Source organism: Acinonyx jubatus, chromosome D1 (assembly GCF_027475565.1).
Source record: "Acinonyx jubatus isolate Ajub_Pintada_27869175 chromosome D1, VMU_Ajub_asm_v1.0, whole genome shotgun sequence".
Taxonomy (NCBI): Eukaryota; Metazoa; Chordata; class Mammalia; order Carnivora; family Felidae; genus Acinonyx; species Acinonyx jubatus.
The window spans coordinates 106,938,202-106,965,484 of record NC_069390.1 but is presented as its reverse complement, the minus strand read 5'-3'; the positions used below and the strand labels follow the sequence as shown (position 1 = coordinate 106,965,484).

The window sequence follows — 27,283 nt, the reverse complement described above, 5'->3', positions numbered from 1 at the left end:
AAGCGGTAGCGTGTATGTTTACATCTCAGTATGAGCTTCGGTGCTTTTTTCTACACTGACATGACAAAATGTGATTTTTAGAAATTCAATTTCTGGAAAAAATCAGGAAATAGGAAAGGCTGAAGGAAATATTTTCTAATCTGTCAAGCCATTACTTCTTTAAACCGCACGTCTTTTTTTGGTTTTAATTCCAGGGTAGTTAACATCCAATGTCCTATCAGTTTCAGGTGTACGTTTTTTTCGGTTGGTCTCACTTTTTCCCTTTGTTTGGTTTCTTAAATTCCATATATGAGTGAAACCATATGGTATTTGTCTTTCTCTGACTTTTTTTAAAAGTTTGCTTGTTTATTTTGAATGAGAGAGAAAGCAGGGGAGGAGCAGAGAAAGAGGGAGTCCCGAGAAGGCTCCACACTTTTAGCGCAGAGCCTGACATGGGCTCAATCCCATGAACTCTGGGATCATGACCCAAGCTGAGATCAAGAGTCAGACGCTTAACCGACTGAGCCACCCAGGCGCCCCTCTCTGACTTATTTCACTTAGCATTATACTCTGTAGATGCATCCATGTTGTTGCAAATGGCAAGATCTCATCCCTTTTATGGCTGAGTAATACTCCACTGTCCGGATACCACATGTTCTTTATCCCTTCATCTGCAGGTGGACCCTTGGGCTGCTTCTGTAACTTTAACCACATTTGGTTTTAATTACATTTTTTTTTCAAGTTGAAAAATGACTACAGTAAACATGGAATCGGCTCCTGTTGCTCCATCCCGTTTTACTTCTCTCGCTCTCTTCCTCCAAATTAAGTCTCCTCTCAGGCCTATGCTGATTCTCAAGGTGACCAGTGCCACTGTGCCCTTTTCCTAAATTTAAATCTGATTTGGTTTTCTTGGTGCTGTGGTAACGAATAATTATAATGGCCATTTCACTGAACATTCAGTTTTATTTAAGTTTCGCATTTGGGTTATCTGACCCTGCACTCTAAGTATGGAATAGGTATGCCATCCTAAGATGTGAAATTCTCTGTGGCTCCCAGTGTTAAACAATCTTTGAGCCACAAAAGTGAATGACCGTAAAGAAACTTACCAGGAATGCATAAATGTGAAACCCTACCTTTAGATTTAAAAATGCCATCAAACAAGCATGGGAGAATAATTTGCACGACAGTAGTTTATGTGAACAAGGATCTTGGTGACTATTTAGCCACCTGTTCGATAAATTTGTTCTGTGACTACTTAAGGAGACGGAGTTTCACCTGCTGTGTTGTGATCACAGAAAGTAGCTAGTGATCCTCTGTGTAGCACACTTGCCGGACTGCTTTCTGTCTGGGTGATATGTTTTAAGGGGGCCGTTATTCAAACAGTGTCCATTCAGAGAAGACTGTGCAAGATGGTAAAGCATGTGGAAACCGTGTCCCATGAGAGGGAACTGAAGGAATAGGGCACTTTTTTTAGCACTGAAGATCAGGCGACAAGGGCAAATCACTGTCTTAAACGGTCGTGGCAGGGGAAAGTTGGAAATTAATTTCCTCAGAGAACAAGCCTTGAACCACCCGGTAATAAGGAGGGCACATTTTGTTTCAGCATGAGGAAAAGGCTTCAGACAAAGAGCAAGTCAGAATGGAGTGGGAAGTTGTGTAGTCAGCTTTTCCTCTTGGCTCTGCCTCATCTGCCAGGGATGCTCCCAAGAAGAAGCGCTTTTGTCGTTTTGTGTTGTTGTTGTGAATCTTCTTACCACTGAGGGCTGACACGCTCTCACACACATGGAAGGTGCTTCTGACTACAGCCACCTGGTGGGGGGCAGGGCTAATGGGTCCCTACGAGCTCATGATCACTTATATTTTCTACATCTTACTTAAATCACCTGCAAAAAGAACTCCCTTGTTTTTTAAACCATATTGTTGCAACTTGGCTTAAGAAATGGCCAGAATGAGACGAAACTTTTAGCCAAGTTCTTCAACTATCCATGTGGAGCTTTGGTAAGAAACTGTGCTTCTACTCAAGTAAGAAGTGGTTATGAGACCAGCACAGGAAATGTTACATTCCTTTATTTTTCTAAATAAACTAAGTATGGCTCTATGTTGAAAGAAAAAAAAAGAAAAAGAGAAAGAAAGGAAAGGAAAGGAAAGGAAAAGAAAAGAAAAAAGAAAAGAAAAAGAAAAGAAAAGAAAAGAAAAAGGAAGGGAGGAAGGAAGGAAAGAAGGAAGGAAGGACAGAGAGAAGGAAAGAAAAAACTGGGCTTCAATTAAATATATCCCCTGTGACTGAGGGTTGATGGAGGGAGGTGGGTGGGGGATGGGCTAGATGAGTGATGGGCACTGAGGAGGACACTTGTTATGATGAGCACCGGGTGTTGAATATAAGGGATGAGTCACTGGATTCTACTCCTGAAACCAAGCACTGTATGCTAACTAACTAAAATCTAAACAAAAATGTGAAGAAAATAACTAAGTGAATAAATACGTCCCATGTGAAAATTTCCTCCATTCTATATTATGGAAAGCCCTATTATGCACACAACCAGTGAACAAATGCTAAAATATCTGTTTCGTTTTTCCTCACGTGTGTCGCTTCCGGTTTTGAACACCTTAGGCTGGGAATCTCTCTTCAGGCTTGCCTCCTGCAAATCGTTGGCTACAGAAACCTTGTTGCAGATGTGGAAAAACTGCGCAGAGAACCGTATGATTCTGATGACCCCCAACACGAAGAAATGCTGTTGAAGGTTAGACCTCGAACGTATTTCAGTCCTTCACTTAGGTCAGCTGACGTCCACCAAGCACCTGCCAAGTGCTAGACGCTGCTCAGACGGGGAGGGTACAAAGATGACTAAGACGTGGGCACCGTGCCTGGTTGGTAAAGCCTGCTTTTCTTGCTGGTTCAGATGTGGGAGGTAAATTCTTCCCGAGAAAACTCATGGGAGAAGTTAAATGTAAAGTCCTTTTTTTTTTTTTTTTTTTTTTTTTTTTGGTAATCTGAGAGCATCTCAGGTGATTTCTCTGAGCTCTTGTATCTGGCTCACGTTTAGGCTGTTTAGCTGTACTGAAAGCCAGGAGGAGAAATAGCACTTGTCCAAGAGTGACCTGGGATTTCCATTTATGACTTTTAATAGACATCAAAGAAGATGAAGTTGGTTTCTGCTTTGGCAATAGCCCTCCTGGGAAATTACCTAAGATCTTATTGCTGATTATTTATTCATGTATCTTGGAGAGTATTAGAAGAGGAGGTTAAGGTTTATACCTGGTTTATTAAAACTGCTAGAAGAACAATATACAGGGGCGCCTGGGTGGCTCAGTCGGTTAAGCATCCGACTTCGGCTCAGGTCACGATCTCACTGTCCGTGGGTTCGAGCCCCGCGTCAGGCTCTGTGCTGACTGCTCAGAGCCTGGAGCCTGTTTCAGATTCTGTGTCTCCCTCTCTCTCTGCCCCTCCCCCGTTCATGCTCTGTCTCTCTCTGTCTCAAAAATAAATAAATGTTAAAAAAAAATTAAAAAAAAAAAAAGAAGAACAATATACAGTTCTGGCTGTCCAAGTAAAAACTTAAAAATCTCATATGATCTGACGGTGCGTTATGAAATACCAACAAAACTTGACCTCAACACTGAATCTGGAGCTTAAGAAATTAAGACCAACCTTCAGAACTGTTCATCTAAAATATTTTCTCAATTCACTTCTGAAAACAGATGCTTTTTAAGATGGAGTGCTTCCTTGTCTTTGCTAGGATACAAAAAGACACTAACAAAATTGGAAGAAAACATTTGGTTAGCTGCCTTAACTTTATTTTATTGAAAAGTGTCACTAGGAGCTGTAATTTTAAGAATGTATCCTGCCGTGTTTTTGTGTATAGAAATACGTAAGCAGATGACTCACTGGTCTCTGCTAATTTGTGCTGTATCTGATGTGAATCCCTAAAGCTAAAAGAAGCTTCATTCTTTGCAGTAGTTTTCTTCTTCCATTTCTGCTCTGCTTAAATTTACCTAACCTACTGGGCTAAATAAACTTCATTTCCTTTTATTGCCTTTTTCATTCTATGTTCCGATCGAAGTAGTCACGTTCAATTAAAATGACTTCAAGGTGAGAAACAAGAGGTGAATGAAAGAGAAACAAGACGGTGGAATTAACAGAGTGGCCACAAGCAGCTGAAGGCTTCCTTAGAGTGCCGTGATGCCTTCAGATTCAGACATTTGGGTGCCTGCGGTGCTCTGTGTTAGCTCATCCGTTGTGTGTGTGCCTGCTATACTGTCTTAGCTGATCCATAGCGTGTGTGTGCTGGCACATAGCAGGTTTTCAACAAATACAGGTGAATGCATGAATCACTGTGGTTCACTGGATACTAAAAGTCAAGAACTTTTATGACGTACCTTTCATCTCTGGTCATGATTTGATTTTGTATGTGTTATCTTTTATTGTCACAGCTGTAAGAGGTAAGGTGATGGTTTGTAACTTTGCAGCTGAGCAGACTACAAGCATTTCAGTCCAGACTCTGATCCACACAGCCAGTAAGTTACAAAACCAGGAATGTCCACTATTGTGCCAGGCACTTTGAGGAAAGGCATCTTTTTTACGCTTAAGTGGCTTGCAAGCGAACTTGGGACATACTATGCATCTACAAAAAATCACTAAACCCTATCCAGACAGATCCCTCAAAATATCTCTTAAATGTTTTCCATGCCCACCAGCTTATTCTACCATCATCTCCAGCTTGGGTTGTTACAACAGCCTTTTAATTCTGCCACTAAGTGTTAGCTTCCTCCCTTCCGTCTTCTAAAATACTGCTGGAGGGATTGTCTAGTCATGTGATTCCCTAGGTTAAAAACTTCAGCTTCCCTGTGTCTGCCAGAATAAATCCCATGCTTCTTAACGTGGCATTCTGGACCCTTTCCAATCTATTTCTCCAATTACCTATTACCTATTCTCACCACAAAAGCCAGCTCTTTTTAGAAATCCTTATTCGTTCAATTTTGAAATCTTCTCCAGTCTCCCCAGGAACACCTCGGAGTGGGATCTTTATTCTCTTCTTTGGTTTATTCACATTCCAAGTATGATAATAAAAACAGTAATCATAAAACACTCAGTGAATGTTTAGCACATGTTAACCTTTACAGTAAATGTTTTACAACATCATTTCATTTGATGGTCACAATAACCTCGTGGTGAGATACTGCCATTATCCCCATTTTCAGATGAGGAAAATGAGGCTGGGCAGTTAAGTACTGCGCAAGCTCACGTGGTAAGGAAGGGCTCCACGCTGCCTCTCAACGGAGGACCCATGTCTTCTTCCCATTTGTATTTCCAGAGGCAGGCCCATGGTTTGTGTTTAACTACCTGATATTGGCGTCTTTATCTTTAAAATGGACAATACCCTTGTTACCTACTCCATAAAACTTTTAGGGCAAGAGTCAGCAAACTAAAGCCTGTGGGCCAAATGTGGCTGCCACCCTTCTTTGTAAATAAAGTTTTGTTGGAACATGCCCACTCATTGATGTATGTATGGTCTGTGGCTGCTTCTGTACGACAATGGCAAAGTGAAGTAATTGGAGAGTGACCATATGGCCACCAAAGCCTAAAATATTTAATATCTGGCCCTTTACAGACAAAGTTTGCCAACCTCTGATTTAGAAGCTCTGGTAATATATTAGCCATATTGTTTAAGTGCTCTGACTTACAAACGTGGGAGACCATCATCAGTGCTTATACTCAGAGTCTTAAAGTATAAAAAAATCTGGATTTTAGGATCATTTAAACATTGGCTGAGACAAAAATGAAAAACATCACCTTATGTTCACACAGCACTGTCCATATGAGCTATTCAAATGGACATTTCTATTAAACATTTGCTAAACCACATAAATAATAAAGGGAAATTTTTATGTGGATTCATGTACCTAATAGAAAAAAATATAGCCTAGAATTGAAAGATCCTCTCTTGTTGGGAAGAGATAATCCCATGGTGGCCTTGGTGAGAAGCGGCTTCTCCTCGAATGAATGGGTGGACAGACAAACGGCCTTGTCCTTGCTCTTCTTTTTTTTAAGTGTCTAGGTATTTTGAGAGAGAGAGAGAGAATCCAAGCTGTCAGTGCAGAGCCCAATGCAGGGCTCGACCTCATGAACCATGAGATCATGACCTGAGCTGAAATCAAGAGTTGTATGCTTAACAAACTGAGCCACGAGCACCCCTGCCTTGCTGTTCTGCAGCAAACCTAAGTAAGACAAGGAGAAAGTGCTGAAACAAGCTTGTGTCAAAGGCTCAGTGCAAAGAGAACAGAGTTAAGCAGAGCCAGGGCCGTGACAGAGGACGGTGTGACTCAGAGTGCAGCTTCCACACCCAACTTGTCATCTGGCACAGGAATCACCCTCTCTGTCTCTGGTCTCCTGCCCTGGCAAGTGGCTTTGTAGTAACTCCACTCCCAACAGCACAGTTTAGATGGCTGAGTTCCTCAGAGCACCCCTCATCAGAGGCCCACTGCCTTCATTCAGATTTCTGGTCAGCTCCCGACATGCCAGAAATGACCTCATCCTTCAGGGCCACCCTGCCTCCTACCCTTACTTTTTCAGAGAATAGCCTGTCTATCGGAAGAGAATCCAGTAGCTCAAGTATTCTCACAGGAAATATACCCATGGTAGCACTTTATATAAGTACTTTAGCATAATCGACTTTTCATTTTCTGAGAAAGTGACCCTTATTAAAGCAGATAGGATTAAGAACATAATTAAGAACACTTTTTAGCCATTAGTCCAATCTGTCAGGATACATAAAATTATTAAAGTGGAATTTCTTTTTTTTTTTTTTTTTCTTAACGTTTACTTATTTTTGAGACAGAGAGAGACAGAGCATGAACGGGGGAGGGTCAGAGAGAGAGGGAGACACAGAATCCGAAACAGGCTCCAGGCTCTGAGCTGTCGGCACAGAGCCTGATGCGGGGCTCAAACTCACGGACCGTGAGATTGTGACTGAGCCGAAGTCAGACGCTTAACCGACTGAGCCACTCAGGCACCCCGGAATTTCTTTTTTTAAGCATTTTATTATTCAAACTTCTTACTCCCCTAAACTAAGTATTGCCCCAATGAATGAGGTTTATAACCTGCCTATAGAAATGAAATGTTTGCTTTTGCCATTTCACTCTACTCACTCAGTGAAACCAGAGATTTTTAAACTGTGTAGGGCCCTGAGATTACTTCAAATTATTAGTCAAATGAATGTGATGAGCTTTACAAACGGTTTCCCTTTGTTCTTGCTTTTTTCATTGTGATAGCAATCAAATCAGTTCCTAGAGGAAAAAGAGACCTTTTCTCTCATTTTTTAGTACTCTTTTGTTGAACTCAAACATTTTCTGTCTTGATGAATGCAGAGCACTGGCAAATTCTCATCTGGGTGTTATAAGACAATTTCTAATGCTCATGTTTGCTACTTTGCTTTCAAGGGTGATAGATATACTTTCTTTCCTCTGAAATTTTTCTCTCAACCTTTATTTATTTTTTATATGTTTATTTATTGGCGGGGAGGGGGGCAGAGAGTGAAGGAAAGAGAGAAAATCCCAAGCAGCCCCCAGGCTCAGCACCAAGCCCAACACGGGGCTGGATCTCACAAACCTTGACATCATGACCTGAGCCAAAATCAAGAGTCAGACACTTAACCAACTGAGCCGCCCAGGAGCCCCTCTCATAGTTCAGACTGCATCCATCCGTTGTGCTACTAACATAATGTATCCCTTGAATTCTATGTATCCCTTGAATTCTATCTTTTTTGGTTAGTGTTTCCCTTCATTGAATATTACATTCTATACTGTGTCAGATATGTGACAATTTACTATAAAGGAAGCTGCTTGTGTATTACTGTTCTCTATAGGATTTAAAATCCACATAACATAGAAAAAACTATTTCAGGGGCGCCTGGGTGGCGCAGTCGGTTAAGCGTCCAACTTCAGCCAGGTCACGATCTCGTGGTCCGTGAGTTCGAGCCCCGCGTCAGGCTCTGGCCTGATGGCTCAGAGCCTGGAGCCTGTTTCCGATTCTGTGTCTCCCTCTCTCTCTGCCCCTCCCCCGTTCATGCTCTGTCTCTCTCTGTCCCAAAAATAAATAAACGTTGAAAAAAAAATTTTTTTTAAAAAAGAAAAAACTATTTCGAAGTTGAATTATGGAGGTGCCTGGGTGGCTCAGTCAGTTGAGTGTCCGACTTCAGCTCAGATCATGTCAGATCAGCTGTCAGCCTGTCAGTGCAGAGCCCAATTTGGATCCTCTGTCACCCTCTTTCCATGCCCCTCCCCTGCTCATGCTCTCTCAAAAAATAAAAAACATTTTTAAAAAGTTATGTCTGAAATACTAATATGAAAATTTTACATTTGTATTTGTCCCTGTCATAATAAAGATAAAATATAAAGTATTATTAATAGTCTAAAAGTAAATTTGCTTATGTGCCCATCTCTATGTATTTGAACTAATAGTGTGAGCATTATGTATTTATACGGCTGTAGGTCTCTTTCTCAAGTAATAGTATGTGCTAAATCTATCTTTCTATAGAAAACCTAGAAAAATAGAACCAGTTTAAGAAGAGCATAATGTTTAAAGTTTGTATTTGTCAATTAATATATAACTGGAATCAAAATTCCCTTTGGTAACTCTGAAAAATGGTCATATATTTTGAGGTTTGTTCACGAACATGACTGATCTTCCTTCATCCAGTAGATGACACTTAGATGTCATCTACTTAGTAGATGACTTACTGTCCCCTCTGTTATAGGTGAGAAATGAAACTCAAGACAGCCCACTTTTCTTTTGGTTAATAATGCTATGAAAAATTTTGCTATAGAGTTAGATAGCAATTTTCTGATAATTTAAATAATACATGGCCTCAAATTTTTCCCTTTTTGCCCTTTACCTTCATTCTCTTAAATATTTTTGAGGACCTTTTGTGGGAGATTATATAGTTCTATTTTTTATTAGAAATTAAATCAGAGGGGTGTCTGGGTCGCTCGGTCGGTTAAGTGTCTGACTTCAGCTCAGGTCATGATCTCGCAGTTCGTGAGTTTGAGCCCCGCGTCGGGCTCTGTGCCGACAGCTCGGAGCCTGGAGCCTCCTTCGGGTTCTGTGTCTCCCTCTCTCTCTGCCCCTCCCCCGCTCATGCTTTCTCTGAAAAATGAATACACTTGCCAAAAAAAAAAAAGAAATTGAATCAGAAAGATGGAAAACGCTAAAATATAGGCGGACACATTCCATAACTACCAGGGTAATGACATCATCACAGGTCATGTAGCCTCTGGAAGACTCCACTATATACTCACAGGAGAGGGAAAAGGCAAATGACCTCTTGGTTTTATTATGACATGGTCTTTACTTCCCAGACGCCTTCAGAAGGTCTTGGAGTCCCTCCCAGGGGCCTTCAGACCACTTTGAGAACTCCTGCCACAGATAACTGAAATACGGTGAAACCTTTAACTATACCATATTTGCATACATTCAGCTTTGTAAAGTTCCTTCTTCAGATACCGAGTACAAAATCTGAGCCAATGGGAAAGAGGATTTGTGTTTGTATCAACAGGCTAATTTTCTGTCTTGTCTTCCAGTTATGGAAATTCTTGAAGCCTAATACTCCACTGGAATCTCGGATTTCTAAGCAATGGTGTGAAATTGGCTTCCAAGGTGATGATCCTAAAACAGATTTTCGAGGAATGGGACTTCTGGGCCTATACAATTTGCAGTAAGTAAATGGAGAAGGGTCAAGTATTAAAAAGTGATGTTGGGGCACCTGGGTGGCTCAGTCGGTTGAGCGTCCGACTTCGGCTCAGGTCATGATCTTGCAGTCTGTGAGTTCGAGCCCCGCGTCGGACTCTGTGCTGACCACTCAGAGCCTGGAGCCTGTTTCAGATTCTGTGTCTCCCTCTCACTCTCTGCCCCTCCCCCACTCATGCCCTCTCTCTCTCTCTCTGTCAAAAATAAACAAACATTAAAAAAAAAATTTAAAAAGTGATGTTGTGGTCACGTGCAAATGATAAAGTTATTAGTTCCAAAAGCCACCACACAGAAAACTCCAAGAAAACACTGACGTCCTCAGATAACTCGGGTTCCTAAACGTCGAAGAGGTGCTTCCATCTTCCTTTTCTTTGGCAGACTTTATTGTGTTTTATAAGTGGATCTCAAATGTTTTTGTTTTTAATTTTCTTTTACAAAAAGTTGAAGTATGTACAAAACCACACGGAAGACTCGAGAACCCCTTGCGCTGCCCACGTGCAGTAATTATCAGGGTCTGAAATACCCACGATGCTCATTCTTTTGGCAGAAGCATATTAATGAAAATCCTGTACCTGTCACTTCACCCTCATATTTCAATAGGCAGCTCTAAAAAAACCTGTATTCACCTTATATTAACAATGACTCCTTGGTGTCCTCTGTACCCAGTCCATATTTCCCAGCTCTCTCAAAAAAGCCAAAAATGTCTTTTTATGGCTGTTTTCTCCTAATCTGGTTCCATACGAGATCCATACACATCACACTGTTATTATGTGTGTCCCCATGTGCCTTTTCCTTTTGCCCCTCCCCGGGGTAACTAACTTGCGCAAGATTCCAGGTCAGCTATCCTCTAAAATGTCCCACGGTCTGGATTTTCTGTTTGCACCGGTACCCATGGCCTGTATTTCCTGAAAACTGGTATCTGGAAAGGCCTGTGCTGAGTTGGATCAGAGGAATCACAGCCTGATGTCTCCATTGTAAAGTTCCCCCCATCAGCCCTTTATCTGAGCATCTCATCTTTCACTGATAGTCACTGGACCGTTAATTAACTGTGTAAAAAGTGCTTTTCCAATCCTGTGATTCTTCCCACAGTTGTTGGCTGGAATTCTGTAAAGACTCCGTTTCCTTCATCAACTATGGTTATTTAGTTTCTCTAAAATAGAGGCAAGACAGATGCTCAATTTTTCTATTTAACTGACAATGTTCAGAGTGAGGAAGGAGTTGGTGCCCTAATTCCCTTGTTAGTGATCAAAAAAAAATTTTTTTTTGCTTTGGTTTTTAAGTATCATTTTTAATTCCTGGTTCTTATATGTTTATTATAATTCAAATAATAGTGCTCATCATTTTTTCATGTTTAAATTAAGTCATATGTAGTCATTATTTTTCAAGCCAAAGGGAGTCCTTTTAAGTTGGCTCTTTGTCCTTTGCTACCATCCTATTAGTGAGGATAGTAATGTATTTTTAAAAGAAACTAAGCCTGAGGTACCTGGGTGGCTCAGTTGGGTAAGTATCTGACTTCAGCTCAGGTCATGATCTCGCAGTTGTGAGTTCGAGCCCCGCGTCGGGCTCTGTGCTGACAGCTCAGACCCTGGAGCCTGCTTCGGATTCTGTGTCTCCCTCTCTCTCTGCCCCTCCCCCACTCACACTCTGTCTCTCAAAAATAAATAACCATTAAAATTTTTTTAAATAAATAAATAAAATTAAGCACCTCTGTAAGATAAGCCACCATAAGCAAAGTGAAAAGACGAGCCAAGGCCGACACTCACACAAGTGACAGAGTATCCCGATCTGTACAGTTACTTAGTTGTCTGAAGACATCTTTAGATGTGCTGGACCAAAAAACAGGAAACGTAGATGGCCAACAAAAGTATGAAAAAAGGCTCAATTTCATTAATAATGAAACTATCAAAACGCTGACTGTGGTTTGAACTTTTCTGAGAGAAAATTCAAGAGCTTGTTTTAGGCTTCCGATTTATGTGGGAAATACGTACACATGAAATTAAACAACATATGCTAGCATTTTATTTTGTTACTGCCATTATGAAGTACTTTCTGTGATGCATTTTAGAAGGTACGTCACTTTGTGTATTTTTAGGAAATTTCATTGCCCTTTGCCCCCAGGGCAGAATTTTGCTTTTAGCACCAGGAGATATTGTCCATCCATCCAGAATTCAAATACCCCGTGACTATCCTCCAAGAAGAATGCACTTGAAACACATGGTCTCTCACCTCCTCTATTCTCTTCCTCTCTCGGCCCCTTGGCCGTTGCAGCCCCTCCGCGTGTCCCTCCCTTCAGGCTACTTCTGCCTTCCGAGGAGCTTCATTCCGCCCCCCTTGTCCATGACCCTTCTTACTACAAATATCCTTTGCTCCCTGGGGAAAGGCAATGATCGTAACTCAAATTTCAAACCTACCAGATACATTCCTAAATCTAAGTGGGTTTTACAACTACCCTACTCTACTGTCATTATATTTGGGAAATTCTGTTATGAAAAGCTGTCTCTTCTCTGGAAGAGCTGAAGCAAGTGGTAAACTCGGAGTGCAGCACGTCCCAACACTGGATGAAAACGAGTGCATCAGGCAGGAACAGAGCTGTGGTTTTCTTTCCCTCCAACCGCAGGTATTTTGCGGAAAGGGACGCCGCGGCAGCCCAGCAGGTCCTCTCCGACTCTCTTCATCCAAAATGCAGGTAATTGCTGAAAATCAAAGCTGGACGGGGCTTACGGATTAGGCAGAAGGAACTTCTCCTTCACGGATAGGTCGGTGAGATTGTCAGGAGCGTCACCCCTCCGGAAGCGAGGCTTCAAGCTCTTTCAAATGAGCCCTCTGGACAAATACTGAATAGGAGGGTTAAACCTGCAGGTACTCAATCCCTCCTGGGATTCAGGAGGGAAAGTGGCACCGTGCGAGTGAGAGAAGTATTTAAAGGACTGATAACAGTGCTGGTGCCCAGAGGATTAAAGAGGCGGGCGTGGAAGAAGGAGAGAGAGGAGTCTGGAAGCAGTATTTCAGAGACCAGGGAGCATGATGGGGGAACAGAGGGGAGAGTGGGAGTCATGAAGTCAGGGGCCCAGTGAGAAAGTCTAGAATGCTGAGGCTTTTTTAGTTTTCTTGGTAAAAATCTAGAGTCTAAATATTTTACATTTTCATTTACCTTCCTAAACTTTTTTTCTTTAACTGATTACATGAAGGGATATCACTAAAGAGGAAACAAGGTATTTTTTGTTTGCTTTTGTGTTTTGTTGCTTTTATTTCATTTTAGAATAAGTATTAGTAAGAATTTTAACAGCCGTACAAATTCATGAAAAATTTTTCAAAAAAAAAAAAAACATTTCCCAACTTTTTATCTAATGTACTTCATTATATGTGGGTTGAAGGAAAACCACGGTAGACAAACCCAAGAGAAAATTTCAAACAGCCCTCTATGGCCATGGCTCTATCTGGTTGCAGAAGCATGTCAAACACTCTGCCTCAGGGCTGAACACATCTCCACACGTGCTCCGACCTCATATCCTCCCCCGAGACGGACATTTTACGTGGGAGTTTTGTGGCATAGAGCAATTCTGCTCGTCGAGTACTCTATTTCTAATTTCGTTATTAAATATTTAAGTCTTATAAACAGTAGTTATTATATACACTTACTGTATGTAAGCAGTTCTGAAATTTTGCAGCCATGTGTTTGTATCACTTCCTTCTCCTCAGCATGCTAAGTTGCTTGTTCGTGTTCATATTTAATAAATAAATGCAAAATTTTATCAGACCATTCTCAAAAATTCAAAAACAGGTTGACTTTGACCCCACCACCTTACTATTATACTTATTCTAGCTTCATTTGCCTCAGGTTCATTAAATAACACTATACTTTCTGATTTATATTTATAATCTTTTTATAAATTACATTTTCATTTTTTTTACCTTTTACTTACTTTGAGAAAAACAGTAAAATCACTTAGCTCTTTCCTGATATATCACAGGGTTAAAATCAAGCTATTTTAATTTTTTAACTATATTTTCTGAATTGCATATTTCTGTAATGTATAGACCCTGAACTCCATCTAATTAAAATTGTCTGGGGAGTCTGCATATAGACTCAGGTATTCCCCAAAGACCATCAGCAAAAAACACATGAATCCTCCATGGTCTTTGGGAAGTGACAAGAAGCTTAAAATATTTTTGGATTAATCATTAAAAGGTGATGAATTTTATCCGTGAGACATTCTCAAAGAAAGACTTTATATAGTTTTATCTCTTGTGTCAGCCAGCAGAGAGGATGTATTTGAGGGTTTGTGTGAATACTCTTATTTAAGAAGAGACGTGTGTGTGTGTGTGTGTGTGTGTGTGTGTGTATACATGTACATAAAGCTACTGTGCTTTTGTCCCTTAAGCTATCATAAAATTGAGGAGATGATGTTCAAATATTATTCAATTCAAATTGGTGGTAAATGTCAGTAAACACAAAACAGAATGTTTGGGAAATGCTACTATCCTTCATCAGTGTCAAAAAATAGGTATATAATGACGACTTGTGATAGCAATGTAGGTTGTGTGAGGCCCTGAATCTATTAGGCATTCAGCAGCAATATCTATTAAGGAAAGCTCTCTCCCGTCTATCCTTCAGCAAGCATTACACATCGTTATCATTGCCCTTGTAAACCTCCATCTATTGAGTCCCACAGCAGCTTGAGGGATATAAGTAGATTCAAGTTTACAAGGAGAATTTTGACTGTTTGATTATTTGTTGTTGTGTGTTTCTTGAAGAAAGGGATTCATTCCGTTTGGGCCAGGGTATCCTCAGTAATCACGTAAGTGGAGGGCATTTGGCCTTTCTTATATTTCCAATGCAGAGAGAGATTTCATTTAACACAGAGACACTGTGCATAAAGCTTCGTTAAGAGAAAACACGTGCTTATAAGTTTGTCTATATAAAGTCTCTTAAATTTCACACCTAATTCATTTTAGTTGGATGTGAGTCTTTTAAGTAAAAATCTCCTCATGCCTTTTTGGCTGGTTGGTTGATTGGTTAGTACGTGGTTACACTTTAAAAAGAGGTGGCAGGGGCGCCTGGGTGGCTCAGTCGGTTGAGCATCCGACTTCGGCTCAGGTCATGATCTTGCAGTCCGTGAGTTCGAGCCCCGCGTCAGGCTCTGGGCTGATGGCTCAGAGCCTGGAGCCTGCTTCCGATTCTGTGTCTCCCTCTCTCTCTGCCCCTCCCCCGTTCATGCTCTGTCTCTCTCTGTCTCAAAAATAAATAAATGTTAAAAAAAAAAAAAAAAAGAGGTGGCATATTTTAACATGAATTAAAGGCAGGTTCTCTGAATTACAGCCAGTCATTTACAGAGTAGAAAGTCCACAGAGTTAAATGTCAACTTTGTATCATGTTTTTGTGGTCTTTCACTGTGTGTCTTACATGTGTGTCTTTTAGTGTAGTGTTTGCAGTGTATTCTAGAGAACCCTGCTTAGATAGAAGCTAAATGTTCCTAACTCTAGTTTTAAAATGTTATTTAGTTCAAAGGCTAACCACATTTTCTAGTGTGAAATGAGGGTTACGTTAGCCACGAAGAAAGTGGGACGTGGGTCCCGCTTACAAAACAGTGGCGGCACGGAGTGGGGGAGAATAGGGAGGACTGCCAAGTCCACAAGCTAAGGGAAGGCAAGGCAGGATTTTCAGAATGCATCTGAGAGGGCCCTCTCTGCAGTCTTAGCCAGAAGCCCAGATTATAACACGGATTACGGTGTAACTGCTCCAGGTTAGCTGCCTTAGTTTTGCCAGAGGCCTTGCCATAGCACTTGTCAGAGTTTGTAAAGCCTACATACCCTTCCCTCCCCCCCACTGCCTTCCTTCCCTTCACTAGTTCACTACTTCTTTAATCAATAAACATTTATTTGGCATCTACTGTGAGCCAGACATCACAAATAAGACTGACTAGGATAAATGCCATCAAATAAAACCAAAGGAGATGCAGTGGGGAATCGTGAGAGAGCAAGGGAGCATCAGAAGACACACATCCCGGGCAAAGGTTCATGGAGAAAGTATCGTTTGATAATTAACAATCCCGTAAAAAAGTCCCTTAATGTTTGGCCTTAAGGACTCTCTCCCACTGCTGCACTAAAGGGAATAGGGGATAAGTAGCAGGGCTTTAAATAATCCCATTTCTGAGATCTGCATAAATTATATTGTGGATTTTTAATTGAGAACATTTAAATTGATTAGTGTTTGATAACTGAGTTACAGACATCCAGTCAACAGTTTTAGTATAAGCATTCCAAGAGAACAAGGACCAAGTAGAGATTAAAGCTTATTTCTTTACTCATTTATTCAGCAAATTCAGCAAAGCGGAATGGGAGAAGAAAAGGATGGATAAAGCAATTGGGTGAGTGTGGGATTTCATTCATATATAGAGGTTGTCAGTTGGAACTAGAACCGGAACAAAAATGTCCTAAGAACACTGTAAAGGATGACAAAGATGACGAGTGTCCTGATGGAAACGTATCACCCAGGTGAACTTTTAAAAGGATGTGCTTATATGTGTTTGGATCTATTTGTATGGTTCTATGGTACTATTTTCGCCTTTGGCCAAGTGACAATATTTAAAATGTTAAACTATATGCACATGATTTTCAGAAACCATCATTTAGGATTGCACTTGGTAGTTTTAAGGATTTTTATCAAGTGTCAATTTATTGGATTATATAAATTTACTTTAGAAGTCTTTTTTTAAATTCCCCTTTGCATTCAAAGATATTGCTGAATGGAGAACTCCCTTTTTTAATGTGATGGGTTTGTGTTACTCTGAGACTTAAGTACTCAGTTCCATTTAATTTTTGATACGCATGTAGAAACGGAACTAGGAAATATACCCTGAGTGCTAAGATACTTATTTAAATTCTCCCCCATCTTAAAAGTAATATATAACTCATTATGGAAAATCTAGAAAATATAGGAAAGTAAACAAAAAAAATATCACCTCAATCTTATTACTCTAAGATACCACAGTAATATCTGGTGGCATTTCATTCTCGCCTGTTTTTTGTGCACATCTGTGTGTATATAATAAAACCTGGCTTGTTTTATACATAATGTTTCCTACTTAAGTACTCTTTAGAAATATAGTATTTATTGGCTGTAATATATCATAAGAGATTACCACAACTTATTTCACCAATCACCTTTTTTAGAATATGTGAATAGCTTCCATGTCTTTGCCATTATAAATAATGCTATAATGAGTACCCTTGGGTATAAAGCTCTCAGTTTCAGATTTTTTTCTCTTATATATTTAGAAATAAAATTACCCAATCAAAGCATATGGATTCTTAATTCCCTTGGTTACATTACTGGCATTTTGATAAGTTACGAAATTCAGGGTAAAGATAGGATAGAGAGGGAAGGCCAACCTTCCAATCTGATATCTTATAAGTCATTTAAAAATTAGGTTATATTTTTCAATGCTTATGTGACACACAGTTGGTTTTGTGGTTTACGCTTTACAGGTACTCATTTGCAATTGTGGGCATCAATATAACTGATCTGGCGTATAATCTACTGGTGAGCGGAGCGCTAAAAACTCACTTCTACAACATTGCCCCAGAAGCTCCAACACTGTCTCATTTCCAGCAAACATTTTGTAAGTGTCCTACTGCTTAAACAGCAATATAGTTTCTATGGAACATGCTACGCAAGGGGCAAAGCGGAGAGATCTTTGCAATTTGGCTGCTTTGGGGTCTTTGAAGTTCCCCTTTGGTTTTGATTTTGTTGTCTTCTTCTTAAAATCCAACAGTGATATTTGCAGGCATCGTGGATTTTTCTCTTTCCCAGCTCTTGCTTAATATTCAGGGTATCAGCTTCTGGTCTGGGTGTCTCCCTCCCTCTGATCCAGCATGGCACAGCACTTAAGAGCCTGGGTTCTGAAGACAGCCTGAGTTGACTCCTGGGTCTATGCTTACCAGACTCTCTAAGCCTTAGTTATGGCATCTATGAGTCCTTTCCTTATAGAGTTGCCATGAAGATAAAGTGAGATAATGGACACAAACTTTTTATTAGCCAGTTCCACACTTGGTGCTCAGGGAGCACGAGAAAGAGGGAGTGCTGGTTTCGTGGGTGATAACTGAGAGCTGGTAAGCGTTGCCACTGGTATTACTCTTCCCGCTTTCCCTACTCCTGCCACAGAGGGAAGATGTGTAGCCCCCCCAGATTAGATGCTGCAGAGGTAAGTATGAATGAGGGGTATCCTCTGGAGATGCAGTTATACTGAGGTTTCAGAAGATAAAGAACAAGATGATATGACAGAGCCCTGGAACGTTTTTCTCCATTCTTAGAGACACGATCCTAAAATCTGAATGTCATTACGATCCTTGAGGGCCAGACACAGACTGGTTTGGAGGAACATGGAAAGATGTTCTAAATCATCAAGCAACTCAGGCAGTTTAAAGGAGAAATGTCATCTAAACCATTTACACCACGCTTCCTGCACTGAGGGCCTTGTACCCAGGATTTCTTAGCAAAAAAAAAAAAAAAAAAAATTCTAAGTTTTTCCTCTATTTTATATTTCTTTCAACTCTTCTTTTCTGCTAATTTGCTAAGCAGTTCTGCTGCTCTAAGTATGGTTAAGACACAGATGCTCATCTCAAATCCACCGCAGGGGCATGCTGGTCCCCATTTCATTTTTACAATGTGACAGAATTAACAGCAATTTATTTTCTCTAAACTCCTAAATTAATAGTGATTCTATTATCTAGCATTTTGTCTTCTTAAATGTCCGCTTAATCAGGACTTCTGGTTAATGATGGCATACTTAATGCATTTAATTATGCTCCCTTTTAAAACTTCACTGAAGTTGGGGTGCCTCGGTGGCTCAGTCAGTTAAGCATCGGACTTCTGCTCAGGTCATGATCTCACAGTCCGTGATTGTGAGCCCTGCGTCAGGCTCTGTGCTGACAGCTCGGAGCCTGGAGCCTGCTTCAGATTCTGTGTCTCCCTCTCTCTGACCCTCCCCAGTTCAAGCTCTATCCTTCTGTGTCTCAAAAATAAATAAACATTAAAAAAAATTTTTTTTAACTTCACTGAAGTTAATGTAGAAGGATTTTTTCCAAGAAAGCATGAACCCACAAGGACAGGAAAAATCAAGAAGTAAGCAATAAAAACCTCATTTTAGAAACTGGAAAACAGATTAAGTGATAACTGATTTAGTAGTCCTGAGAAAATAAATCCCAAACAGGTAGTGTGGAAAGGTAAGAAGCAACCTGATTTACTCCACAGGACCTCCCAGGAGGTTCAGGAAGCCTATCACAGGAATGAAGTGCAGAGAATTTTCAAAGACAAAGGTAAAGGAAAAGCTCCAGGTGATATCTGTGCAGCAGGATGAGAATATTAAACCTAGACTTTAACAGGTCAGAACGCTCTGATAGCAACTCTTTGAAGAATATAAAACTGATGGGAGTGTCTAACCTTGTTTGAACACACTGCAAAGATACTGGCCTGGTTTACAGTGAAGTTGGTGAAAACTAAGCAAATAAACAGAGAGGGCAGTTGGTAATACCACACAAAGGAAATTGTTAGGAAACATGTGATAATGTGGTTGGAATTGGGTGAAAGAGAGTGAAATCTTCATCTTCTTCTAAGGGAAGTCCAAAAAATTCACGCAATGGAAATCACATTGTATACAGTCATGGAAGTCGATGATCAAAATAATCAGCAAAAAAGATGAAATGTTCCTTTAGGGAAGCAGTCAGTAAGGCAGGAAGTGCTGCTGGGTTTTGTTTAGTTTTTGTAACAAGACTTGTTAAACTGTATGACTCTAAACTATATGCATGTATAACTTAGATAAAAATTAAGAGCAAATTTAGAAATACATATACTTTATGACTGGTTAATAGTGGGAAATGGCAGCCCCTCAAATATATGATTATAGCTCCTACTCTGACAACTAGGTGATTATATTCAGTCTGACCATTTCTGGCAGATACTGAAGTTTTACTACAGATCGGGTTCTGTGCATCTAAAAAAAATTAATTAAAACATAGTGGGAAGGATTTTGTGATTGGGAAGTAAAGATACTGTTTTTAAGAAGTGAAAAGGCTCAGGGTGCCTGGGTGGCTCAGATGGTTAAGTATCTGATTTCAGCTCAGGTCATGATCTCACAGCTTGTGAGTTGGAGCCCCATGTCAGGCTCTGTGCCTGACAGCTCAGAGCCTGGAACCTACTTCTGATTCTTTGTCTCCCTCTCTCTCTGCCCGTCCCAGGCTTGTGCTCTCTTTCTCTCTCTCAAAACTAAACATTAAAAAAAATTTTTTTTAATTGAAAAGACTTATGGCTGACACAGCTCACTCAGTCTGGGAGTCAAGGAAAACTTGCCAAAATAGAATGACTTTTAGTTTCAGGCATTCTGAGGGTGAGTTTCTGTTGGGAAATCCTCACAGAGCTGAACAGTGGGCATTCCAACGTAAGGCCCTGGAACTCTGAGGAATTACAAGTCCAGATTTGGGATTCATCAGCATTGAGAGGAAAATCAGAGCCACACAGTGGGGGCGCTCTGGCAGGAGAAAATCAAAATGAGAGTCGTAGGAATTGGCATTTAAGGACAGGCATTTTGTTGTTTGTATGTACTACTGTATCCTCAGCAAAGAGCCTGGGAGAGTAGGTGCTCAGTAGATATTGGTTGGCTGGTTGGTTGGTTGGTTGGTTGGTTGGCTAGTTGGCTGGTTGGCTGGTTGGCTGGTTGGTTGGATGGATGGTTGGATAGATGGATGGATGGACGGATGGACGGACTAACGGACGGACGGATGGATGGATGGATGGTTGGCTGGATGGACGGATGGACGGATGGTTGGATGGATGGATGGTTGGTTGGATGGACGGATGGACGGATGGTTGGATGGATGGATGGTTGGTTGGATGGATGGATGGATGGATGGATGGATGGATGGATGGATGGATGGACGGATGGATGGTTGGATGGTTGGTTAGATGGATGGATGGATGGATGGATGGATGGATGGTTGGATGGATGGTTGGATGGTTGGATGGATGGATGGATGGATGGATGGATGGATGGGTGGAGAGGAAGCTAAAATAAAGGATAATGTCTTTTGTAGAAGAAAGGAAGCTTAGCTCCACACTGAACATGGAGCCTGCTTAAGATTCTCTCTTTCTCTGTCTCTTTCTCTTTCCACCCCTTTCCTCTGCCCCCTCTGCAACTCTCTTTCTCTCATGTACACACTTTCTCTCTCTCTTAAAAAAACAAAGAAAAGAAAAGAAAAGGAAAGGAAAGGAAATCTAGTTTCTCATGAAAAATTTAGCTTTTGGCCTTAAGTGATAGGTTTTCAAGAGAACCCTAGCCAAGGTAAGTGGCATGCAGTAGGGTTACTCATTTCCCAAGGCCCTCACCAGTTTTTCAGAAAGCACACAATCCCCCTGTGAACTGGGGTATACGCAGAGGGACTCACACCTCTTCAGAGGAAGCACCCTGTGCCCTGAATTCATTGTCCCTCCATCGGACAAGAGCAGTTCTGCACGTTTCCTCTGTAATATTCTTGCAATTACTTGTGTCCTTGCTTATGTGTATGCTGTCTACTAACTGAATGCAGCGAAGCAAAACCAAGATACATTCAAACAACAACAAATACACTGCAGGCTTGGGCTGGAAAGCCAAATTAGTATTCTAAACAGGTATTTCATCTAGGTGAAAAATGTAAGAGAATAATAGCTCTATCATTCTGACTTTATAGTAGTATTCAGCGAATACTGCACTACAAGGCAGCATGCTACGAAAACTGCATTCAGTCTAAAGCTTCCCTGAAATGAAGCAAGGTGAGGTTTCATGAGCACAAGGAAAAGTACAGTGACCAGAAAAGGAAAAAGAATGATCTTTCCTTTGACCTTCAGAAGCGACTATTCAGTAAGAGTAAGAACCAGAGGAAGAGGGTACACTGGAAGAGGCAGCAGGGACAGTGGTGGAGAGTCAGCCAACTTCAGGTTCTGGCTTCCAGCTTCCAGCTGTATTGTGGGATTGTACATCATTTAAATGCCTTTTCTAAGCCCAATGTTCTCATCCGTAAAATGAAGCTATATCTGCACTGCCTACTCCACAAAGCTGTTGTGAGAATTAAGAAACTATAAGCAATAGTCTGGCCTCTGTTTCCTCCCTCTGCTTTCCACACCGTTTCGTTAGCTTTCTCAGCTAATAAATCATCACTGGCAATTGTCTACCTGGGTGTCTCTTCCAAGAGGTAGAGAATTGGGGGACACAGGAACTCTACCTTTTTCTTATATCTGTTGCATATGTGTTACCTGGCAGATGAGCCAACTGGCCAACTGACTGAATGGATATAGGAACACTCTGTTCATATAAAAATGAGTTGAGTTTTACAATTATCATGTGTACCCTGGAAGCCAAGCCACCATTTCTGCATTTTGATTCAAATCATGTTATATAGTCACTATTCTCCTGACGGGACAGCTTCACTTTTGTAGCTTCTTAAGAGGAAGGATCCTGAGAGTGGGGTCAGATTGTTAACCACCCACCTCTAGTCTTATCCTTGCCTGTCTTTAAAACCTTTCAAAATGTCTTTCTGTAACTGCATTTAAGGTAGAAAAATGGGGAAACCAAATGGGTCTGCATTCTTCTAACACTCTGAGCTACACAAGATCACCTTAGAGTCAATTGCCATCATACCAGCACATTGTAGAGAAGAGTGAACATTTTCTTGTGTCTGATGGAAAAGTAAATTCTTCATTAGAAGATGATTTTCCCAGTGCCTGTTCATTGTTGTTGATAAGGATAAAGACCGTATAACTCATGAGATACTGATAAGATGCTTTTAGCTGATTATGTATAATTTTAAATTTTTTTTTCAACGTTTATTTATTTTTGGGACAGAGAGAGACAGAGCATGAACGGGGGAGGGGCAGAGAGAGAGGGAGACACAGAATCGGAAACAGGCTCCAGGCTCTGAGCCATCAGCCCAGGGCCTGACGCGGGGCTCGAACTCACGGACCGCGAGATCGTGACCTGGCCGAAGTCGGACGCTTAACCAACTGCGCCACCCAGGCGCCCCATGATTATGTATAATTTTAATTCGAAGTATTAGAAGTCTGACTCTACAAAACAACTCAGGCACATTTACTTGAGCTCAGAGGCTAAGTCAGGAAGATTATGTATATTATATAGCACAGGAGGAAGAAATTATAAATTATCGTAAGATTTCACACAGAACCACAAAAAAATATAACATTTAGAAAAAAGCCAAAGGAACTTAAAAAGATGGCATCTTCTAGAACAATGGATCTGAAACTTTAGTGACCTGAGACTCATCTTACTCAACTGCGGTTGAATCTGAGAGGTCTGCATTTTTAAAAAGTACCTCATAACATTCTCAGGATACTTCAGGACTTTGCCCAGTCACTGAAATGGACACATGATTGAATTCTTTTGGTTGAATAAGATATTGAGATTAGAGGAAACAACTTCCTCTTGATGTGCATGAAAACAACCAGAATAATAAGCAGACTCCTGATCATGGCCTGTGAGAAATGGTGAGGAGAAATAGGGATGCTTAGCCTAGAAAAGAGAGAAGTTCAGGGCATAAAAGACACTTCAAATATTTGAGTTGGAGAAGGATTGAATTTGTTCCAAGAAATACAGGGTAACAGATTTGGGCCCAGTGTAAGGAAAATCCCTTTAAAAACCAGGTTCTTCATCCATGGGACAGGCTAATGTCGGCACTGTCACCAGAAGAGCTCAAGGCCGGACGCTGCCTCGGGGAATCCAAGCAGCAGATAGAGGAGGATGGATAGGACCGCTCCTGGGATTGCTGATCCGGGGTTTCCCAGATGTGATCAGGTTTCCTTAACAGTGGCAGTGGGCCCTGGGCTGTGTGACCCAGAGGCCTTTGAGTCAGCACTGGTGTGTCCCCATGGAGAGATGTTAAAAACAGTCACATCAGTTGTGTGCGGAGGGCCCGATATAAATCCAATCCTAAAAGAAATGCAATGGTCAATCCCCACAAAAAGCAAACCAAATTTTCTCCCTCCTTACTACCTTTCTTCCTGTAGCTGTAGAGAGACTATATACTTACAGATGTATAAGCATATTGAACAGCATAATGAATGAGAAACCAGGGAAGTTTGTGCAAGTGGACCAATATCTGGAAGTGTGTGTTGGGGTGGAAGGAAGGTCACTTCTAATTTTGTATTACAGCAAGATAGGGTAGAGATTTTTAAAAATCTGTTTGGGACCAATGTTCAAGGTTTTCTCGTAAGTAGCTAGTTAATAAATAGAAAAACAAATGGCTTTAATTTTTACTTTTTACTATTAGGACTTAACATGTTTGTTCCAAAATTCTCTTCCCATACCCCCCATCATCTCTCTGCTCACTCCTTCCCCAGTGGAAAGAGCTAGGATTCTAACCAGGTTTCTGGCTCTGGAATCCTTGCTCCTTCTAATGCTAATACCAAGAAAAGCTTCTGTAATGTTTTGTTTCGTTTTGTTTTTTAAGTACGATTATTTTCTTAAGTACTTTTTTCCTAATATATAACAAGACACTTGAACTTGTTATAGGTTTAGTACATACAAGTATCTTTTATTGTCTTCTTAAAAAGCTGTTCACATGTCAGTTCTAAATGGGGGCGGGGGGAGGGGAGGGAGGCGGTGCACAGTGGGGAAAACAGCACAATGAATAGATTCAATACTTAGCGCTTATTCCGAAAACGTTCCCAATCCATTTTATTCATAGATAACATTTTTGAGACACAGAAGTATTTGAAGAGGACATTATGCTTCAGAGCAAGAAGGTCTTAGTAACAATTTCATGCAGTTTAATGACTGCTCTGTGTTGTTCAGAGTTGATTTACAATTTTTATTGTCTCATAATAGACTGTCAGAACACATTTGTTTGATTTGTCAGAGTAATTTAAAGCTCTTCTCAAATCAAGTAACGAGAAAAAAGGCTGAGTGGAGTAATTCTGAAAAATCAGGCATTATGTTAATTTAATCAGGAGGGGCAGGATGAAGTGGTCACTGTCAGCCCCTCAGGTTCTGCTCCAGACGTGGTGCACATTCCAGAGACGGCAGAACTGTCTATCTCCCTCCTTCAGTACAGGGACAATAATCCCAGGACCAGCCGCAAAAATCTTGCAGACTGGTAGTTTCTACTGCACGAATTTTATTTCATTTTTTTTTATATAATTTATTGTCAAATTGGCTTACCTACAACACCCAGTGCTCATCCCAATAAGCGCCCTCCTCAATGCCGGTCACCCATTTGCCCTCTCCTCACCCACGGGTTTTAAAGAACAATCCATAACAGGAGTATCTGCTGCATTTCGACCTCTTCTTTGAGCCCCGGGGTTGCCGTCAATTGACCAATTGATCGGACATCTCTTTCAGCATTCAGTGACTCTGAATGTGATTAAGGACTTTTTTCTTTCTCCTGCAATCTTATCACTGTCTTCTCTGTAACAGGCTACTTGATGCACGAGTTTCACAAGTTTTGGATTGAAGAGGACCCCACGGACATCATGGAATTCAATCGTGTGCGGGAGAAATTTCGCAAGAGGATCATAAAACAGCTGCGGAACCCAGACATGGCATTGTGCCCACACTTCGCTGCCTCAGAAGGTTTGATCAACATGTAGTCGCGCATACTGGTTTTAACGGATACCCCCGGAACACTGCCTCATTGTCGTGTTAGTTCCCTGCTTAGGTCCCAGCTCATACACTGAGTGCACACAGTGATTGTATGCATGCCTTTTGGTACGGTACTTTCATCTCTGGGTCACAACTACCAGATCCCCAGATATCACCGCTTCTGGAGTATCTGCCATCCAGTGACTGTTCATGTTGTGGCATTATGCAGTGTTACATTTGCCTTGACACCCAAGTATGGAGAGAGTTTTCTATTTTTTTAGATTGTTTTCCTCCCCCTCATCATTCAGCATCGAAGAACTGTATTTCTCTAGCTGTCTTTTGTACGTGAGAGATCTAGCGGACTCTTGTTCTGTGAAAGCCTTTTAATTTATTGATCCGTCTCATGACAACCGCTGCTAGCTCTTCGGGCCGGGTTCACGCTTGGACCTCATTCCACTAAAGTATATGACTTGCAAATAATACAGACAGACACATGATAAACCAAACCATTCCTGCAAACACAGCTGCGCTTCATGACGATGTAACGAGGCTTACGAGAAGCAGATTTAGGTAGGTGCTGTTTTTGTCCAAAGTACCGCAGAATTATACTGTAACTTATCCCCAGTTGCGATTGTATCCTAGTCGTATGGATATCAAATTATTTTATCCCCCTAATTTTACTGGCTTGGATGCCTAAATATGTTTATGATGCTTGGAGCCTCAGAAAAGAAGTATGCACGCTTCAAAAGCTGCAGAAGATTTTTCACTGCCTGCCTCTTGCTGAACTCAGTTACACCCTGGCACTCTTCTGATCCAAGCATCTGTGCTTGGGGAACTGAGTGCTGACTGGTTTATTTTTAATGTCAAGAGGTTATATGAAAAAAAACAATTTGCAAGAAAATGTGTTGCAAGAGAGGGACCTAAGGTGTGTCCTTCTGTAGTATCTCTTGAAAATAATGACCTTGTCTTGTATCAGTGAAAAAAGTAAATGGCTTGGAGGGGGGGAAAAATCACATCATTCCAAAATTGCTAAAAATCATTTGAAAGACCATGATTTCGTTTGGAATTATGATTGTAGTCTGTTGAATAGTATTTACCATGGCATTTCATACCCATGGTATTTTATACCTTCTGACTATCGATTTTAGTATGATTAGATGTTTGTGTAACCACTTGCTTACTTAAATGAATTTTGAGTACTGCCTAACTGTCAGTTATATGAATAAATTACATGTCATTCTACTGTAAAGTGTAGTGGATTTCATTTTAATATTTTTGTGCTCCCACAGCCTCTGAATATGCAAAGATGTGAGTGGGTAGAATGTCAAAGACAGACAACCTAGAGCTGAATATAAATCACGCCATCATTCCGAGTAACCAGGTGTAAATTACAGTGTGTCGTATCTGAGAGACTTCTTTTGTTTAACATTGAGGCCTGATGGTGCTTTAATGAAAGAATAGGATCCAGCCTTTTCTTTGTAACCTCCTTATAAAGCCTGGATTGTCCATGGGAAGACAACTGATAAAGGAAACATTAAGCCACCTTTGTTTCCTTGTCCATTCTAGCTCCTCTGGGATTTTGCTATACGTCCTCTTTCAGCTGGGTACCAGGTGGCATCGTTCGCCCGGCCTCTATTACAGCCCTGTGCCCTTCTACACAGTGCAGAAGGAAAGGACCTGGTTAACGCATGACATGTATCTTGAGGAACGACAGAGTGAGAATGTGTGAACCTGGTAAACGGCCTGTCTTGGGAGCCCCGAGTTTCTACCACAGCTGCGGCTGCTGTGTGTGAAGGCTACGTTGTCTCTTTCTATCCACTGTGGCCCTGTGTCACTGATGCGGCTTGACAGTATGTGGCATTTACACCACCTCACGTCTCTTCTGCTCAGGTAGAGACAGCTGATGGTAACAAAGCTGGAAGTTTTCTCTCCCAGCTCCTCA

The 27,283-nt window shown here is 41.0% G+C and overlaps 1 protein-coding gene across 4 annotated transcripts in view; it reads left to right on the top strand.

Annotated features, from left to right (window-relative positions):
• ELMOD1 (ELMO domain containing 1) overlaps positions 1 to 26,590 on the top strand; it is a 40,337-nt gene extending 13,747 nt beyond the window's left edge. For 3 of the 4 annotated variants that reach the window (XM_027036423.2, XM_027036424.2, XM_053204163.1), the window contains 7 exons: positions 2,591 to 2,720; positions 9,556 to 9,689; positions 12,339 to 12,407; positions 12,910 to 12,933; positions 16,039 to 16,089; positions 17,210 to 17,343; positions 25,177 to 26,590. In XM_027036423.2, the coding sequence (XP_026892224.1) occupies positions 2,591 to 2,720; positions 9,556 to 9,689; positions 12,339 to 12,407; positions 12,910 to 12,933; positions 16,039 to 16,089; positions 17,210 to 17,343; positions 25,177 to 25,349 (715 nt within the window). In that variant the 3' untranslated portion in view covers positions 25,350 to 26,590. The remainder of the gene's footprint in view (positions 1 to 2,590; positions 2,721 to 9,555; positions 9,690 to 12,338; positions 12,408 to 12,909; positions 12,934 to 16,038; positions 16,090 to 17,209; positions 17,344 to 25,176) is intronic. The other variant, XM_027036425.2, reaches the window with a different exon arrangement.
• The last annotated feature ends 693 nt before the right edge of the window (positions 26,591 to 27,283 follow it).